The sequence below is a fragment of the Frieseomelitta varia genome, unplaced genomic scaffold (assembly GCF_011392965.1).
Source record: "Frieseomelitta varia isolate USP_RPSP 00005682 unplaced genomic scaffold, Fvar_1.2 scaffold_384, whole genome shotgun sequence".
Taxonomy (NCBI): Eukaryota; Metazoa; Arthropoda; class Insecta; order Hymenoptera; family Apidae; genus Frieseomelitta; species Frieseomelitta varia.
Genome location: NW_025110128.1, coordinates 119,077 through 140,150, shown reverse-complemented (window position 1 = coordinate 140,150; position 21,074 = coordinate 119,077). Strand labels below are relative to the sequence as shown.

General features: G+C 36.6%; 1 protein-coding gene across 1 annotated transcript in view; it reads right to left on the bottom strand.

Moving 5' to 3' along the window:
• The window catches only part of LOC122531297 (probable G-protein coupled receptor 158), a 130,414-nt gene that overhangs the window by 9,398 nt on the left and 99,942 nt on the right, over window positions 1-21,074 (bottom strand). Inside the window, exons 8-11 of the mRNA XM_043659099.1 lie at window positions 16,183-16,397; window positions 7,691-7,829; window positions 3,003-3,108; window positions 944-1,105 (exon numbers count right to left, since the gene is read on the bottom strand). Coding sequence (XP_043515034.1) covers window positions 944-1,105; window positions 3,003-3,108; window positions 7,691-7,829; window positions 16,183-16,397 — 622 coding nt within the window. The remainder of the gene's footprint in view (window positions 1-943; window positions 1,106-3,002; window positions 3,109-7,690; window positions 7,830-16,182; window positions 16,398-21,074) is intronic.

The following is a 21,074-nucleotide window of genomic DNA, read 5'->3' as shown; positions in this document are numbered from 1 at the left end:
AACAGGTGCTTTATTTTAGTACTGTATTCATTTAATTAGAATAATTGTCTCATGAAATTTCAAATATATGACACTTGTAGAGTTTCAAAATTTGTAGAATTTAAATTAAATTTATATTTTTTTAGATATATTCTTCTCTGTATATTTATTTACAACTGTCTGTAGAATGAGCAACTGTCTCTGTTGTATTTCTACAGTAAGAAAATTCGTTTCTCAGTATTTAATAATGTTTTCCTCCCTGATTTCATTAGTTTTTAATTTACAGTTCCAACTTTCTCTCAGATTAAGAAACGCAAATTGCAGGAAACATAACCTCAAAACTTTATACTGATTCTCGCCTAAATTGACCAATCGCGTGTCTACAGTATCTTTGTCAATGCTGCCCTCTATCGATGCTCCGTAATGTAACCTAATGCCAGCTATTAAAGTGCATTTCACTCCTCACGTTATAAAAAGGTTGTTCCTTTATTTGTATGCTTTTTATATTATATTCTTATATGTAATTATCTCAACCCGAACATAACTTTGTACTCTAGTTGGAGACGATACAGCGTAGTACAATACAAATTAAGGCATCAAGTGGTGATACGTTGTGAGATAACCACACTCAGGGATATAATTATTTAAAGGAGAATTTTCTAAAAGCAACATCTAATTTCAGGAACATCATACATTTTCCAACCCTTGACATTTATTAAAATTTTAATAAAAATTTAAATCTGCGTTAAAAAAACTAAGCTTCTGGCAAATTTGACGAAAGAACGATATTGTCCTCAACTTTGTATAACGAAGCATTCTCTATATTAGAAGCACTCATAGTATTCGGATCTCTGTGACAAGTTAGAATGGGGTGAGATCTGCAAACGTTGGATATTTCTGATCCTAAGAAAAGCGTCTGGATGAAAGTTGAGAGAAGGGATTGAGCAGATAAAAGTATTCTTACCGTTGCACCATCGCTCTCGTCTGTGAAGTTTCCTTGTTGAAGGGATATAGAATTTGTTTGGTTGCTAGTGCCTGTTGGACGACTGCTTTTCCCTAGAAATTTCCCAGTGGCTCCGGAATGTTTCGAGTCTTCTTTGCCTCCGCTACGAAACACTACGTAGACCTACATTAAAACAGTCAAATTTTAGTGTTTCGATTCTTCTTTTCTTTTTTTTTTTTTTTTTTTTTTTTTATTTTTTTTTTTAGAAATTTCTAGTTATCATCTAGTTATCTGAGCAAAAGAATATGCTGCATTTTATTTAATTTCATTGACTTTATAATTAGTTAACAAGTCCCTGGATTTATTAGATATTTTTATCCAAAAATTTTACTTTTGCTCAACAGCAAGAAACACAATTTAATCTAACCTCTATATTCATCAGATTTTTAGTCAGTGCTATCTGAGAATTATTTAACTAGATTATGACAATTTATCTAGTGACATTTCAGAATTCTGATACATAACGATATTTCTCATTAACAGAAGTGGTGTATACTTCTGCCCCAGAAGTTCTCGTTAGATTTATAGTTAATATAATGCGATTCCTAATCCATTTTCCTCCTTGTTAACACTAGCAATTCGGTCTCAATTGTCTGGTGACATTTTAGATATAACTGTTAACAGTAACGGTATAGCCAAAGTGCTACATGTTATCTCTTGACTTCAATTTCTGTTAAATATAGAATGTCGTTTCCACGCATACGTTATTAAAATAAATCCACTTGTTAAATAAAACGGCGCTTTTCGTGTTAAGTATGGAACAGGCACGCCGTATCAATGCTAAACGGCTTTAAACGAGAATGTCACTAAGCAACTAATGAATATTGAATTTGTGTGGACGTATTCTCGATGTTGCATAATTCCGCGGTCTTGTCTCTAACGCATTCATCCGTCGAATCAATGGCGGCCAGGAATATTAGGTTAAAGGGAAGAAAGGGAATTATGAGGAACTGCGCTTTTGTCCCATGTCAACGTATTTCCTGAACTTCGCAGTCGTCGTACCCCGGGACAAAGAATATTGTAGCTTGTTACTCGACTAATTAGTTCGGCTAACGCGATTAATAAGAAATAAATGAGGTACGGTAATTCCTAATAAGCTGGAAGTACCATTAACCGTAAATTCCCCTTTGATAGACTTAATTTTGTATCGTATAATCGTAATCGTACTTCATATTACGTTGAAACAAAATGTCGCTACAGTGTTCCAGTTGAAGTGTCAGTTTTTAATATTTTCAACGATCAGCATGTTTTGCTATTAGACCAGCACGATCTAATTGGAAATACTGCAAGTAGAAACAATGGGGATATTTATTTATTTCACTAGAAACTGGATATTTTAACTAGTCTTCATCCATATTTCATTTTTTACTCGTACACCTCTTTGATTTTATTTCACGTGTATGCTTCTTATTTATTCACTGAAAATTAATATTCTTCGAATATTTGAATCTTTTGCAGTTCCACCGGTTTGAACTACCCAATTGTTACCAACAGAATTCACTATACACCGCAAAATCACTAGGAATTAGAAAAAAAAAAAAAAAAATTATGGCCAAAGAGACTGTCCTATGTAATTTACGACCGCGCCTTCCTCACACGAATAATTCAGTAGCATCTTTCTTCTTGCAGGGTTATCGAATTAGAAAAAAAAAGACAAAAAAAAAAAAGTATGGCGTTTTATATTCAAGCTTCGACGTCGAACAACTTTCAATTTAAACGCGGGAATCGGTGGCTCGGGTATGGGGGAATTGGACCGAGATGAGGGAGGGGGAGCGGGCGATTTTTCATCCTGGCTACGACCGGAAATAAATTAGACCACGGCTGTTCGTACACAACTATTTTACAAGTTCCAGCCGGAGCGCCAGCCGTTGCTTTCGAATGATCAATATGCACGCCGCGAGATAAATAAATTTCAGCGGGTTGGCCGCAGGCTTTAGAATTCGCGATCCGACCGGCGTCGTTTGTCACACGCGCGGACCGCATAAACGCGTGGAAAATAGAAGGGCCGATTCGATCTTACCTTGCTGCCGAATATCAGGCAGAGCAGCAACGTCACCGTTAGCTGAGTGTGACAGAAAAATATTAGGTAGAGTAGATCCGGATTTGCCGGCGACTGCAAGAACAACCTGCGAACAGAAAGATTGCGATCCCCTTTCAATATCGTCTTGGAGGAACGACCGAGTTACTTTTTTTTGTTATCTCTGCTCCTGTGTGTCTTTTTCTTATTCGGTTGTGTGAAATCGCATTAAACTTTGATTTACGTTATTTGGAAACTTGGTGTTTTATTACGGTTCACCTACATGTGCACGCCGGCGATTGATCGTGAAAGTTTCGAAAGAATTAGCAATCCATTAGAGACCAAAGTTGCACGAATGTGATATTTTATTTTATTTTATTATTGGGTTGGATTATGGAAGCAAATATTGGAAAGATTTATTTAGACTCCATCGTATAATTTTATAAAATTTAATTCTTACCTTGTTAATGGATCTGGCATCTTTACTTACATAGTAATTTTCTTACCGATTATTTTTAGCTTTGTCTAGTAATTGTTTATACTTTAAATAATTCCAACCTTCTAAGTATATCCATAACTTTTAGTCTAATATAATAATAATCTTTAATACTCTAATACTCTATATATATAATCTTTAATATTCTAGATGTTTTAATAAACCTAGCTGCCTTCCACGAATAATTACCCTATAATCTGATATATCCCTAAATTCGAACTACCGTTGAAGTAGCAATCACTGAATAATTTAAGAACCGTTGATTCTCCAGTATTTTAAGCACGTGCAATCTCATCAAAATAGTCATGATAATTTGAGTGAACCTACAATTTAAATTCTATTCGAGCCTTACACTGCAAGTTACTTTAATGAACAAGCCAAAAAAAAATCTCATTAACTACCTAACCTTAATTTAACTTGCCTTATTTAACTTATCTCAACTGTTCCAGTCTTTTAGCTTAGTTTAGAATAGCTTTGTAACTTTTGTTTGAAAATGCTTTTCCAGGGAAAAGGACGACAAAATACACAGGTGCTTCTACCACCCGTGGTATTTTCGTTCAGCACTTAATTATGCGCATAATTATGGGCAGACATACGGAGCTGTGAAGTTAATGCAAAGCTTCACTCAAGTAACCTAACCGTTGATAGGAAGTGCAGTTTAGCGAACCGCAAGAAGTTGCAGAAATTCGTATATGTCGAACCCTTTTGAACGGGAAAAGGCAAACTTCGGTTCTTCCTGGAGGAAACCTCATATGACGGCCGAGGAAACTTTCAAATAACAGGGAAAGTTATAGCTCAGCCTCTGTAGATCGCAATAAACAACTCGTTGGAAAGCAATAAATCAGCCTTGCCCTACCTAAAAATTGCTTTCTAAATATTAACGACCACCACCTTCACAGATGGCGCCACTTTGAAACAGCTATTAATGTGGCCATCTTCAGAATGTGTTGGTCTAGAATGTTGGTCGAAATTTCTTTTTGCTTAGTGATTCTTGCAAACTATCCTAGTTTTAATTTGGGCTACTGAATTGTAGTTAAATGCACGTATATAAAGAGGAGAGAAAGACTGATAAAATTAATTAACCGAAGGTTTCTCCTTTAGCAAAATCCCCTTGATGATGTTCTATATTTGTGCCTCTGACCAGATAAGGGAACTGATCTCTGCTAGAGCTGTGGAGATGCCAATGTAGATTATTTACAAGTTTGGGGGTAAGGATCTCAGGCTAAGGGTACACCACTACTGATTACCCTAATCTGTGTTTTCAACAGAGTTAGAGACTTGAGAGACAAGTAAGTAATGATAAAGTGACAAGAAAAGCTTGGATAGTTAGAAGAGTTGTTCTTAAATTCTGATGATCATATTAGTCAATATTAACGAAGTGGATTAGTAATGAAATAATTGATTAACATAATTGATTTCAATCAATAAATGTTTTCTTTTTTCGAAAATTTTGTCTTTAATCTTATTTTATGAATCATAAGTAATTGTAAATTAAGCGTTCTGCTGTTAGAAGGTAATTACTGAACTTTAATACTCAATACTGCTAAATCTCTCGCAATTTTGTTTGAGAACAATTTTGTAAGTTCTAAATAGATAGAGGTCAACCATACTATCAAAATCTAATTAATAAACTTCTTTAACACCTGCTATTGCTAAATCTCTGAGGAAATTTTGTAAAATCAGTTTATAAATCTTAAACAGATATACCATCGTAATATCATCAAAGAACAGTTGATAAAGTTACATAATACTGTTGTTGCCTTCAAAATTTTTGTTACTAAACCGTTTTTACAAAATTTTTTCGAAGATCAATCTATAAATAAATCTATATAATTCATGTGACATCGAAATACTTACGATGTCAAGAATTACTAGATAGTGACACTCTTTAGTGACGAAAATCACTAGATATGTATTATTAGATAAATAAGCCCTATCGTGTACTCATAATAAATAGAAAATGTAAAGCAAAGAAAGTAAGAAACGAAGATTAAAACTTGAAAAAGTAATCTCGATAAATAAAAACGACAATCTTTATCTTTAATTCAAATATTCGAGTTGCTCGAAATAGTTCTAACCTCGAACTAGTTATCCAGAAGTAGTGACACTATTTACTGATGAAAGTCACTAGATAAATTACTAGACGAGTGAATCCCACGCTATATTTATAACAAACACAAGGGAAGCAGAAAGTAACGATTGAAAATTAAACGTGCAATCGTAATAAGTAAAATGTTTGAACGTAATTCGATGCGATTTCGAAAAAGACCTCTGTAAAACGCTTCACGGCTAACATTATTTCTACGGAACATGTGCAATAATGCCGAGGTATAACAGCTTCCGTTGTTCTGCTCCAGTTCGCGGCGAACACGGCCGAGTATCAGCGTAATACATTATTAAAATTAACGATTCGTGGATGGCTCGGTGTTTGCGAGCTTTCACAGATCTGTTCGAGGTATTAAATTCGACATTTCGCGATGACGTGCCCCTGCTTGTCCATTCACATCGCCGATTATTATCTTCTCGCTGGGAAACCGTTCTAAATCATTCTAAATACGAAAGGTCACGTTAAAATCCCGCGAAAATCTGGAAAAATATTCGGGTACGATGGTATTTTGAAATTGAATAGATTTTATTTCAAACAGAACGTAAAAGTCAAACAATTTCTTTTTCTATACTGGAGTTAAATAAATTATTTTTACATATGATTAATGGTTATTTTGGCTGAGGTTTTCTGAATAAACAATTCGGATTTTCAATATTGAATTTTGCATATATTTGAAAGTAAACAGGAGACAATATTTGCCTCGCGAGCTATCCTCGTTTCGATCATGTTTCAGTTGATATAATGAAATTGGAGATTATTTGAAAAATTATTTCGAAAAATATTTACATCTAGGGGATATGGCAGGACGAATTGTAAGAATTATTTTCTTGTTAATAAACATTGTAAATATAACTACAATTCTTCTCATTTTTTGGGAGATGTTTTTAAAAAATTCTATAAAAAAATAACAAACTAATTATGTCAATTTAGAATAGAATCATTTACCCGTACGAATTTTTCTCTTCCCATCGAAATACAAATTCTGTCTTTAATGTAACTTTAATAAAATTATCAAAACCTTATTCAAACAAAATTATTTGCGTGCTGCGGAATACAAATGACCGTTAATTAAAAGCTATCAAAAGCAATCATTTTTCAATTATTTTGCGTAAATAATATCGAACTTTGTTTCGTGTTTCTCACAAATAATCAGATGATATTAAAATTTAATAACAGATAATTAATTACGCGCCGAGTATTTTATTGAAAATCATACCCAACTCTGGTATCCACGTGCTCCCTTAAAAAATATAAAGTTCGTGCGGAGCAATTCGTTCTTTAATGAATTCTGATTTGCGACGTTGGTATCACTTTGGTACAAAGTGAATGCGCGGGAGCAAATAATTCTAGGGACCTTTAGTGGCTCATAATGGCGCTGTTTCGCCTCGTACAGACGCTGATTTTTTTTCACCCCGATAAAGAATCCCGTAGCCGTTTGTCAGACTTAGCGGCAACCACGGATTTCTGGACAGACTTTTACCCAGCCGCTTTTAACCGTGCGGCACGAGCTTTTGAATTTACTCTGTTGACTTTTCGGATAAATTGTCGAATACGTCTGCCACCTCACCCCACCCCGCGCCGAAAAGGATTTTCAAACAAAGGATTCCCTGTTTTATATCGCCATCAAAAGAAGAGTCGTTAAATTCTATTCTATTTCTTTTTTCCTTTCACTTTTTGTCGGCACCCAGTCCCACGGGGTTGGAACATTTTTCATAGGGATTTACGAGTCCTAAGTGCACGTAAAGAAGATATATTTTTTTCACTTTCAAGGGAACTGGCACCTCGGATAATAATTTGATGACTAAACGTGGAGACGGCGAACCGGGAAACGTGTTATTTTAAATTTCGTTCAAGTTACTGCAGAAAATTCTGACGACATTTTTAGAAAATTGTCCACAAAGTGGGGAAATTTTCCAAACAATATACGTTCAGAATGAACGAAGTTGACTTTAAAATTTCTGCGCTGAATCTTCTGAGGAAAACATTCTCCAAGTTCCTCTCGCGCAGTGACATTCAAATTAGGTCATAAGATGATGAGAAGTGAAGCGAGTGTAAGATGGTTTCTCTTAGGAATTTTAAGATACTTACATAGAGACGTTGAGGAAGACCGACAGTAGAAATTCGTTGTAAATCGCCATCGAGATGAATCGGCTCTCGTTGAACTCTGACGGTGTCTTTCTCACCACGATACACAGTCTTATTCCCCATATGAGAAACATAACTTCAACTGAAACAAAGTACAACAATCTTTGCCATTATCAAAATTAATCTGTGTCTAATTGTGTTTATAAAGTTTAAGAATGAACGCAATTTTCAACGGGATCTTATTGTTTCATAAAATTTCTCTCGTCTCAAGCTCCACGTATTCCTCAATTCTACATTCACTCATACGTTGAATTTGAATTAACGATGGATCAAAAGTTTAAATCAAGTTTGATTGGAGCTATCTCAAGTGATTCAATTTGGATTAGGTTTGGAATAGGTTAAGATTAACCGTCGGTTAAGTCCCAATTAGATTAAAGATAGGTCATTGTGTAATTGAAAATTTCTGCAAAATCTTTCTACGTAACGTTTTCAAACTTTACCGATATAATTATCATAACTGTGTTTCACTACTAATGAAATTTCAAAATGTATATCTTCTTAAGATGTGAATATGGTAGCTAAATCATGAAACTGCTCGATCATTACCCGAAAAATTCCCTAGATTTGTCTTTCATCTGTGAAGGGAATTGTTCCATTACTCAGTTAAATTGTTTTCTAAGTTTGTGTTACACGGTTGTAATATTGTGTCATCTATTGGATAAGTAAGGAAAATACCATTACATTCAATAGCCAATTTGGCAACGTGGAATTTCCTATTAGTTTGATGCCTAATTTGGCAGGGAGATCACATCAAAGAGGGAGGGTCTCTGACGCGATTATTAGAAACATCTTGGTAATATGATTTAATAGCTATTTAGGTTATATATCTTATCTAGCCGCTTATCATTGCTGTAACCTTGCGATTATTATAATTATGACAGTAATTGTGCAAATTAATCGCAGAGCCGCAAATTTCTAACTTTCTCGAATTACTCGATTTAGATGTATCTTAATATGTATTTTATTCTGTAAATTACTGTATTCTGTATCAGAAATTGATTAGTCTACGTATTTTCCCCTAGGAGAAGATCCTAGGGAACACTAGAATAAGAAAGTTTCAAAATTTCTATCGAATTCTGCTCAATACGAGTCTCTAAATTTTTGAAAGTCTAAACTTTGACATTACTAAATTTCTAAATTGCAACAAATGTAACAAGAAAATAATTGCACAGCCTCAGAGAGAAAAGAAAGGAAATGAATATATTTGTATTTTCGCATTTAGTCCATTAAATCTTCTCTCGTTCACTTTTCTAATTGCTGTTCGTTAAACAAAAGGACAACTGAAAGCGGTATTCCATTCGATTGCAATTGTTCGAAATTGTTCAGAACTGTGACTCCATTTATAATCGTACAATTTGCTACGACTACGCTTGCTTCTTTGATCCCTGATTTCAGTTCCATTAGACTGGAATAAAATGATAAACATTTCCTTGTTGGATAAAACTGGTAGTTCAGCTTGATGTTTGTGCAGACTAATTCAAAATCATATTTTATATCTCATAAAGAGGATCGTTTATAGCATTGCAATTTTAAATTTAAACGCCCCATTTTATGTTTGAATTCGGCAGTAACAAATCGGTGGATATTTTGTGTTTGCCTAAACACAATTTCGATATAAAGTTATCAATCTTTTCTTTTTCGATATAATGTTATCAATTATCACTTTTGGTTATTTTTCTTCTACTAATTTTCTGATGAACTGAAACGAGTTCTAGTGTAGTTTTGTCTAGTGACATTTTCTTTAACCTAAAATGGAATGATATTATTCTAGAAAAAGTCTCTAAGTTGGGCGATTTTGAAATTTTATAATTCGGGAATTTAGAAATCTCGGAATCTAAGAATTTAGAAATTTTGTGTTAAACGGAAATTTTGAAATTCCTACAATTTCCTAAATTCTTTTAAACTAGCGTTTCCTAGCAATTTAACTGAAGTTATTAAAATGCCTCCTTCCTTAAAATGACCTAAACTAATTATAGATTATATAAATTCAGTGCAGCCCAGAGTTCTCAACATGGCCACCAATTTTACCTCTGAAATTCTCTAGTCAACCAACTTCCAAGTGAACCAAAAAATTTACATAATCAACAGCAGTCCACCAGGTTTTGAAATATTTTACTGAAGCGAGGAAAATTCAGCGGCCAAGTGTTCTAAATTTACTCTACCTTACAGCTGTAAATGTGTTCCGAAATTTCTTTCACCCAGCGTCTGGCAAGCGTCGTTAACAGTCCAACCACGTTTACCACGCGTGTTTAACCCAAAAGCAAAAGAAAAGCGAAGGTTATGAATGGGGAGAAAACAGAAGGCAGCAGAGGCAAAAACAGCACCAGAGAAGGTTGTTTTTTCTCATCAAGAAAGCTCTCGGCGATAATGCGCTCGAGAAACATACCCAGGCCTGTAACGGCGAAAAGAGTTCAACAGTTCCTGACGTAACCGAAAACCTGCATGCAGCTTAGGTGGAGCCCCCTGTATCGTCGAAACGAAGAAATTGAATCGAGCTGAATTTTCAATGTGCAAAGTTAGCGTATCAAAACGAGAAATTAATACAAAAAACAATTCATCGGAAATTCAAACACCTATTTAGCATTTCGTGTCGCTCTTTAAAACGGAGAGGGAAAATTTTTCGGGGAGTTTTTCTCCCGGAGGAAATATTAAGATGTACGAGGGTATATTAAGGCAAGATTAGCCACCATTTTCGCCCTATTCACTAAATCGTCGTCATATGTCATTCTGCAACGTTTCTCAAATTTTCTCCAATGTCGCGGAGATTTACTAGACTTACTGTTTGTTATTTTTATTCATTAATTATTTGTAAGAAAGATTATTATTATTTTGGACAGATGACTATTTATTTAGTATTTTTGGAAATTTGTTAACTTTCAATTTGTGAATTTTTTAATTCTCTGCAGATTTCCACGACCCTAGTGTCTCGTCATTGACACCGAAATGTATTTATCATTTATTCCCTAGCAGTTCCTCAACTTTTAAGGTTAGAACAATCCCCAGCTATCAATTTCCCTAGTTTCCCAACTTTTTCCCCCAATTCTTTTCTTTCGACTCTTTAAGATTAGCAATTGCAAATCTTCGATCGATTAACGATCATCGAAACGTTAATTGGAAGCTGCAAGCGGAAGATATTTCTATCCTAGTGTCTCGCCATTGACACCAAAATGTTTATCATTTATTCCCCAGCAGTTCTTCAACTTTTAAGGTTAGAATAATCCCCAACTATCAATTTCCCTAGTTTCCCAACTTTTTCCCCCAATTCTTTTCTTTCGACTCTTTAAGATTAGCAATTGCAAATCTTCGATCGATTAACGATCATCGAAACGTTAATTGGAAGCTGCGAGCGGAAGATGTTTCTAGCGAGAGAACGTAATTCCCTAGCGAGAGAAACGCGAGCTGCGGATAAAAGGGGAGAAGGGCAAAAGGATCCATTGGAATTCCGAGTGAAATTTCAACGGAATGATTGCTTTTGTCGTCCGATAGTATGCCTTTGAAAAAATCATCGCGCACAGCTTGTAATGGTTCTTCAATTGTTTTTTATTCGTCACCGCGGTTGCGCTCTCTTTCATCGCAGCGAGTGTGTGTGTGGGGGGAGGGAGAGGAGAAGGAGGGGCCGCTCTTTGCTTATTCTCGCAGCGAGTGTGTTGAAAAAAAGGTCGTGGGCTTTTGGTTTCGACTTTTGATGTTTGCCACGGCACGGTCAAAGGCCACGTTTCCATGGTACTTTATTTCCTTTGACAGGGATTACGTGTTTCTCTCATTTTTTTTATTTTTTTTTCTCATCGCCCGCTGCATTCTCGACAAAATAGACATCGCCTGTGTTTCGACAGGGGATTCTTTCGACAGGGCACGGTCGTTGATTTAAATGGAACGACGAATCGAGATTGTCGGCTACGAGATACGTTTCTTTATTTCGCGCCGCGGCTCTAGTGACAAAAGCGACGCTCACCGTATAATATAAATCTAGTAACTTTCCTTTGAACATGATCCAAGTGAAACTAACCTGAAAATTGTCTAAATTTAAATTGACCGAGAAATTAAAAATCGCTCATGCAATTAAATCTAATTTTTTAAAAATTGAAAATTAAGGTTTAGAGTGTTTTTTAATATAGATTCTTTCAAATTTAGTGTATTTTAATTGGAGAATTCGTATCCCCCCCCCTCCCAGATTCCCTAGAGTGATTCAAATGATTCGATTTAAGAAGAATAAAAAGATCCTAAGACGTTTCACGGATATTGCATTTAACTGAGATGATAAAAAGTTATATCGCACTCAAAAATATGATAACCTCGAATTGTTGAGATGTTTGAATTCTCAAAACGGTTACAAGTTCAACTTTCCCCCTTTCGCAATTGAATCACTCAAACCGTTTGACTATCAAAATCGAAACTAGAAATGAGAATTTGAAACGAAACAGAAGCTACTGTTAAATGTCTGTCGATTACTCTGTTATCTCTTAATGTTAATTGAATCAGTGACAACACTCGACAGCGACAATAAAAACAGAGGAGAATCATTTAATTAAATCTCACTCGGGAAGCTCTCGATTTTTTTCGAAAATAAATTTTTATCGTCGAAATTAAAGTTTTTTTTTTTTTCACAGCGGTGAATATTGACTATATATATGCGGGGGAGGGGCGAACTAAAATTGATCAGCGCTCTCTGGTGACAACATCTGGTGACGCTTAATCATTCGGTTAATTGATGCGACGTTCATGGAATTTCCCGCGTGATTTTATGAACAGAATGATTGATTTCTGTCAGCCGGCGGATTTTAATGCCGATGGAAAGTTTCACAGAGAGTGTTATAACGGAATATCGTCGTCCATTCCGGACCGTCTATAATTCAACCATAAGACAGTCCGCCGAAGTAGAAACCCAACCCTACTTTCATCCCAATTAATAAACAAAAAGCTGTGATATACGGATGGTAATAACAAAAATTGACTCGTCTCTTTTATCGTGGACGTTCATATAAATAAAGTTAAGGCTGAACGACACGATTTATTAGCAATATAAAATTGGCACAACTATGTCGTTGATATATGCGGGAGAACGATCAATTAATAACTCAATCTTCAACACAATAAGTGATAGATCGGTGTCTTTTGAAATTTTTGAAAATTATAAAATAGTGACGTGAAGTATGGGAAGGAAATAACGTCGCCTGTGATTAATTTAAAATAATACAATCATCGCTGTCGGTAAAATAAGCGACAGAAAATTGGAACGAAAAAAATAGGACAATTTTCGGTAAAATATTGTGGATGTACAAATAATTCATGTCTCTCCAACATTCGCGAAAGTTATGAGATAGTCGCAATTCACATTTCCGTGAATAGGATTTATCATCGCAATGAAAATTTACCGCCATTATCGCAATCAGAATATTAATAAAATGCACAATGTTAAATGCCACTGTTAAATCGAATTAATTAAGAGTTAATTTGTCGTTGTCGTTATTTAAGTAATGGTAAAATTAATTTTTCTTTCTGCCAGTAAGATAAATCAGTTAAAGTTTCTCACACAGATGTGTGGCCAACGCGTGAAGCTGGATTTCAATTTGACGTCGGTCGTTTTATGTCGGTAGCCATTATTTGGAATCGTTTAAATCTCTTTTGGCTTTTCAGGCGGTTAAATTCGTCTTTCGTCCAGCGTTGTCCGATCGAACGATTCTCTCTTCGAGCAACGACGCTCGAATTTGCATTTCGAAATTAAAATCCCACGATACCGTTTCGCATCGAAACGAATTCAAGAGATATCGAGATGCTGCGAAAGACTCGTTACGTCGAAAGGAGCTAGACTCTGTCGATAATGCCGGTCTTTTCGATGTAAACGTTCGAGGGGGATGCAATAGCGGCGGGTGGACTTGCCGAGTAAATTTAAATTCAGACGAGCGGATATTTATAAAGTTCGAAATTGTTCCGAGGATCTTTTCCCTCGTTTCCCAACATTTGCGTATCGAACAGATGGAATTTCAGACGCTCTAATTGCAGTTTTAATTTTTTTTCGAACACGCGCAACTAGAGGATCGCTGCGAGTTGAAAAAGATTCGACACGAAGTAAGAATTTATCGACGAAACGTAAAAGTATCACACAGTAACAAAAATTATCGAATGCCACGAAATTTTCAGTTTCAGAAGTTGAAGAATTTTGGTTGCTGGAAAATTTGAACCCAAAGATTTAAATTCACCGTTGATTAAAATTTCCAATTTCCTGCGGAATTTCCTTTTGCCCCGAGACGAAGGTTCCGAGCTGGTTAACGTCACTCCGCAGTATCCTATAAAACTCGCGCTCCCATCTATCTCTATCAATTTACAAAGCTAATTTTCAATCGGTATAAAGGGAATTTCCTCTAGAAAATATTAACCCGAATCGACGAACGGTTAATTTATATCATTTGTCACTGAACCTTCGCCCAAGTCCATGTAGAATTGGAAATTTTCATCGAAGAAGAATGACCTGTTAGATTCATTGAATATAGGTTAGGATTATCAAGTGGCCCTCGTCTGGCAGTACTGCCAACGTCTGAGCAAATAAAAGCTTTCAGTACCGCTCATCTACTTTGGCCAATGTCCAGCGTGAAATTATTTAGTTTCGCGCTGGGAAATTTTTGGAAATCTCGAGGTTGGAAACAATAGAGGGACAAGTTAACAATACAAGCGTTAATAAATTCTCGTGCTTTAGTATCATTCGATTTTACGATTTCAACGTTGTTATGCTCGTTTTATTAGAATTTCTGAGACTGATTTTTGGAGTTGTTGCTAGCTGAAGACGATTCTTAACTTTTCAATTTTTGAGGATGAATTTTGGCAAAATTAATCATTCATTCTACGAGGCTGGATATTTTCTACATAGGGAGCACAATATTAAAATATCAAAAGAGATGGATTTTTGTGAAAATAAAAATTTGGAAAACAAAAGAGTTGCAATAAATTTAAAAACTAATGAGCCACCAATTTTAACAAAGATTCCTCTAGATATTGTTATTTCTTCATTTCTTCAGATATCTAGAAATTAGAAATCCATTGAAAACATTCTATTTGTCCTCCTTCTCAAACGAAGGAAATCGAAACTCATTGCACTAGCGCATGTTGGAATTTTATTCGAGAAGAATCAGCTCAGTTAAGAGATATACAGAGGCAACAAGAACGACACTTATAATTGGACTATCGATCGAATAGTTTAATCAGTGACAGGGGATGAAGATGTACGATTCAATATCCCTCATGCGATGAAGAATCTGTTCGACGAGATTGCGGGATTAGCCTGAGAAAATGGGGACACTGCAATTAAGTTATGCGACTGGTATAAACTGATGAAAGTTACGCGAATCGATCATGTCGGACGACAGAAGCTACCTGGAAGCAGACAAATGAATCAGGAATTTCATCTCGAGGGAAAATTGAAAATTACGGAAAAATACTAGTGCGGTTGGCACTAAAAAATTTCTTTCCCACATTATCCTTCTTGATAAATTCCTCAACAAATATATATATTAAAAAAGGGAATTACGACTGCAAAAAATATCATATAAATTGCTGCACTTTGGAAATTTCGACCACTAATGGCCATCATAAATCTATTTGCCATGCAGTGAATTTATCGTCTCATAATTTTCGCTCGGGGCAGAGAGAATGGTTAATCCAATTCACCCCCTCTAGCAAGCGCCTACGAAACTAGAAAGCGAACAAATTCGATATTTCATCATGTAACACGCTTTCTTCTCTTTTCCACGCAGGCGATTCCACTGGGAATAAAGAAAAAAAAAAAAAAGAGAAACGTATAGCGGTTTACTTCCGCCGGAAGGCTCTCCCACCCACGTGTCAGCCCAGTCACAGTTTGTTAACTCGACTCGAGTAAACTGGACACGTTTTAGGTTAACCTAACGTAGCTTGCTAAATTCTGGGGATTAACGTAACCTAACTTACCGCCTCGACAAGTCCCACTTCCGCTCAAAGGTCTCAGGACGCTTATTACTTTATAACATTCGGACACACATAAAACAGTAAAATGTTACTTTAATTTAATATTAATTTCACACATTTTTTACAATACACTTAATAGATGCTTGGCTGTACAACGTATCATTCGACTGGGTTTCAATTTTCTATCTTTGAAAGGAACATAATACTCGATCCAAGACCTTTGAAAACACTACACTATCAAACTACTTTGCCAGTCAATCAAAATCACTAATTCGATGGTTTTGAATATCAAAGAACAAAGATGAAAGAAACACCCGGGGCAGGTCTGCTCGAAACCATCGAATCTGGCAGTGCGTTAATTCAAATCAGTTCTATCAGACGGTCGTGTAACTGACAATGTTCTGCAAGTAACAAGCTCGATTCTCGAGCGAGACGAGAGACGAGAGGGTTAAACGGAAGAGAAACCATGCATCAGGTGATTGGTCGAGAGTTAAAGCACTCACGTGTGGTGAAACTGTGATCCCACCAGTCAGTCAGGCAGAGATAAGCCTTCAGGTCGTCCGCCGTTCGTGCCACTATAACCACAGGCGGTGCAACCAGCGTACGAATGCTCAGGAACACGCTGAATATCATGACGATGATGCCCAGCCGTTTCAGCAGACTTCCATCCGTTATCTTCACCGCTTTCGCCGATTTCACCCGGAATATCACCGATATTCTGCAATCAGAATAGTCCCGGAACAATCAACCTCGCTCTGCAATTGGGTTGGTTACTGGATCTAGGGACATTTTCGGGGTAGCAGTTGACAGGCTTTGAAATAATAAGAGAAAATGGAACGACTATAATCTATAATATATTGTGTGAAATTTTTATGATCAAACTCTGACGGATCGAATATTTTATATCTTCAAATTGTTATTGACCTTTGTTTGAGAAAGATTGGAGAATATTTTGTGTGTAAGAACGTGGACTTGTGATAAAAGAATTAACCGTAACTTTCTTAGTATTGTGGAGTCGAATGTCTTTAAATAGGACTTTATTGAAATTAAGTATAAATAAATGAAATATAAATGTAAAGCTTAAGATTTAAATTACTTAAGTTAATTAAAGTGATTAGAAGAATTTCGTGGTCTTAGGTTGTTCTTGGATATCCAGATTATTCTTGGTTATACATCTAGGGCACCCTAGATCTCTAAACTGATTGATTTAAACTGGTTTCGAATTCCTAAATTAGACGCAAACTTTTCAACTGATTCTAAATTCTTAACCTGACATTTGAATTAGACCTAGATTGCCAAATTGATATCTAAGTTGATCCCAAATCCCTAAATTAACATTTCAATTAGACGCAAACTTCTCGACTGATCCTGGATTCCTAAATTGGCACCTAAATTAATTCTAGATTTCTAAATTACTTAGATTGCTCTCAAATTCCTAAATTAGACGCAGATTCCTCAATTGTTCCTAGACTGTTGGAATTGGCACCCAAACCGGCACCAGATTCCCAAATTGACATTCAAACTCAACGAAAAGAGTCACTTACTGCAAAGACATTGTCCATTGCCAAACCAGACCAAGAACCGCCACAATGACTCTTTATCTTATCCCTAGGTCATTAGGCCATCTGGATCATCCCCAGATCTATAATGAATTCTATTCACAGAAAAAAAAAACTCACTGAAGATACTGAGGATCTTCTGATCTTTCATAAAACTGAATAGGGAGCTTTTCTGAGATATGAAAGGGAAGCGAGAAGGCACAAATGGACGCTAAAATAGTCGGGAAAATACAGCGTTGCTATCGGGAGGACGCAAGGGTGCTCGAGATTTAGTAGCTTGGCCGTTTTTCTGGTCAACGGAGCACGTTCGAAGGATGCAACCTCTCAAGGGATGAAATCTCTTCCAGCAAGAGGAGTGCACTCGTGGCAATACACAAGGCAACGACACAAGGACGAATTGATAAAGCCTGTTTTCACTCGTGAAACGAAGGCGCACAAGTGCGCGGCTGGCTTTTGGTAATCGTCTTAGGGGCACACTCAATGGTACGTCTATTAGCCAGTGTATCGTGCCAGCTTCATTCATTCACGTCGTGAAACAGGTCGAAGATTTAATAAAGTTCAAGAGACACCGAGAAGAGCCAGAAAATTAAAGGCCTTTCATTTCTTGGCCAGAGCGAGGAAAGCTTTTGATTACGGTTTCTATCTTTCATCTCTTAATCTTGACAATTAGACGCTACGAAGGGGAAAAAAAAACAATTTTTTTTCAGTGGAAGTAATTGGTGGGAGAAGATTGTTTCAAGCTGGATATCTTTATTCTTCATTTGCTCTGAAGAAGGTATTGTGAAGTTTGAATCATGGAGCTTAAATTGTTTTTTGGACAATAGTTTTTTGATTGGGCAAAGTTTTGTACTCTGTTATGTGTTTGTATATAACTGATGGTTCAGACTCCTAAATTTGAGTTTCTACAGTTAGATTCCCAGATTTAGACTTTAGACAGACTTAAGTTTCTAAAGTTAGATCATTCCTTGGCCAGATTCTGATGTCTAGCTGTATCAAGTGATGAAAGTTAAGATTCCTAAATTTCGGAATAAGTTTCTAGACTTGGATTCTTAGAGTTACATCGTTCTTTAGATATTGGTCCTTAAATCAACCAGATTTTCTGCTATCTAGCTGTGTCAAGTGATGAAGATCAAGATTCCTAAATTTGGAATAAGTTTCTAGACTTAGATTCTCACACTGTTCTTGTGATCTTCAAATCCAGATTCTGCTGTCTGGCTACGTCAAGCGATGAAGATTCACATTCTAAAACTCCAACTGAGCTCAATCTTCGAGGACCCACATGGGGACATCTCTTTCATATTTTAGAAACCTAATCAGATCCCAACCAATTTTTTTTTCCACGCTTTTCTCAGTCAAACCATCTCAAGAGACGCTAATCAATCTCATCGAACACCCGTTCTGCCTCAATCTCTTTCACGAAAACGTCCAAGAAAAAAAAAAAAAAAAAACAATCCTCGCCAAACGCCAGACCAAATGATCGAGTTCTCCCAAGTGACAATTCAACGAGTCTATTCAACGAGCTCTCGATGCAGATTAAGGACACCTGGACCCGGAGGAAGATTCATCGATTGCAGTTTCCATTCGCGGTGAAACGCGATCCCGGGAGCCAGATCTGGAATCGTTGATTACAGGGACAGCGGGCGCCCCGTTCTGCTATGCGATCGTCCGTTTGCCCAAGGAATCTCTTTAATTACGTGTATACCCAGGTTGACCCAGTTGTCGCGACCACTCGAAGCGATCCTTCCGGCGAGTGGGAACCTCTTACGGCAAGTTATCCAGTCCGAGTAGGAGGGAAAAGTTTCGCCAACCCTCTGGGGAATCATCCACCTCCCCGGCAGGATCAATGTATCCTCGATGTTAAACACGGCTAACGGGCGAATCAGCTGAATTTTCAAGTGGTTATGGGGGAAGTTAGAGCCGTTTACGGGAGAATCTGATAAGTCCACATTCGTAACGAAGGTCTTCTTGATCTATGTCCGACTGGGGATAAACGTCGAAAATTTGTTTTATCTTGTTTTATTCTTCTTTGCCGATAGGGGTTTGCCAACTCGTTTTCAGACAGACAGATCATTTTGGGGGGGGAGGGGGAAATTTATTTTCGAGGGTAAATTTCGCGACGATGGAGTATATATCGTGCGTGATATCGAAGAGAAAGTTATTAGAATTCAGAAATTATTTTGAGACTGGGGGTATTTGAACACAGTTGGTGAAATTCATTGGCAAGTGTAAAATGTGAGAAGAGGCTACTGATGTTTAAAACTGTGTCGCTTCAAACTGCAGAATATCAATAAATTGTAGATTGTAAATAAAGATAATTGCACAGAATCGTTAACTGAAAATTTGCAAATTGCAAAAAATATAATACAACATAATATTACATAATAAATATAATATAATCTAAAATATAATATAAGATAGAAAAATTCAAACAAACAGTAGCAAATGAATAGAACTGCAAATCCTGAACCTAAAGTTGGCAGGGAACTGCCAATTTGAAAACTGCGGATGAGAGAAATTGTAAATTGCAAAGGAAACGACAAAAAACTACAAATGGAAAAATCTCCCCCCCCCCAGAAATTATAAGTTTGAAATTGCAAATTCCAAAGAACTACAAACCGTAAATTTCAGCAAAATCACAGAGTCACAATTCCAGCAAATTTTCACGAATTGACCCATTGGAACCGATCGATGTGTCTGACTGATCACGGCCATTTACGAAATATATACGTCTGAGCTGCCCGAATTTCTCAGCGATACTGCTCAACAACGTACATAATCACACGTTCGTTTACATCAGGTCGCACGATTCTTAGAATTCGTGTTTCCAATAACTGGCGGAAGAAACTGAACTGTGTGTTTACAAATTTTGTCGGCTGCCATACAGCATTGTAGAGTAGTTCGAGAAACGGCAGCCGGGTTCTCGAAATTTTCGGGAATCTCGACTTTTTCGGGAAACCCGATTCCTTCGGGAATCTCGAAATTTTCGGTAATCCGATATTTTCGGGTTCTCGCACACCCCCAGTGATTATGACTCGTTGGAAAATAATATTCCCCGCTCGCAGCACACTCGCGACAACTTCAACCTCGCTTTCAACTTTCCTCAAAGAACCCGCCGCCGGCCGGAATTAATCTGGCCCGAAGGCAGACGAGTTATTCTGTTTCAGCTCTGTCGTCGGGGTTAAATTAATATTCCGCGCGAGTTTCTCACTTTTCGTTCGCCGAGTCAAGCAAAATACAGGCAACGGCCCGTGGAAAATATCCGAGGGCCAGGAAGTTTCGAATTGTAAGCCGGAGTTTCGATCAGAATTGGATTACTTTAATCAGCAAGGCAGGTGCGTTGGATTAGATCGGAGCTTGGCGAAGCTCCGGCGAAATTTAGATCGTGTTCTCCGGTAAGATTAATTTAAAATTATAAGTAGACGAGCCTTGGGATACTGTTTAAAACTGAGTCAAGGCTTTGAAGAAGACTTGAACACTGGCAGTTTTGAAACAGAGGATGTACGTATAATACTTTTCGACTCTAGAATTTAATAGCTTCGATCGAACTTCTTTTATTTGTTTTCAACAATTCAATATCATTTCGTATCACGACTCTATACCAGATCTATAAAACTTACTTTGTTAACCCTGCTGTGATACCTTTATCTTTTCAATTTAGCAAAGGATTTATACCTTGGAAAGATGTTTAACCTGAAACTTGAACGACAAATCACATATTTTAATAAGAGTTTCTTCAGATTTCGTTTAAATTTCAAATACTTTATAATTTTGGTAACGTGAGTGTAAAGTCAAAAATAATCGAAAGAACAGAGTTGAAGGAAAGTCATGTTGAATCA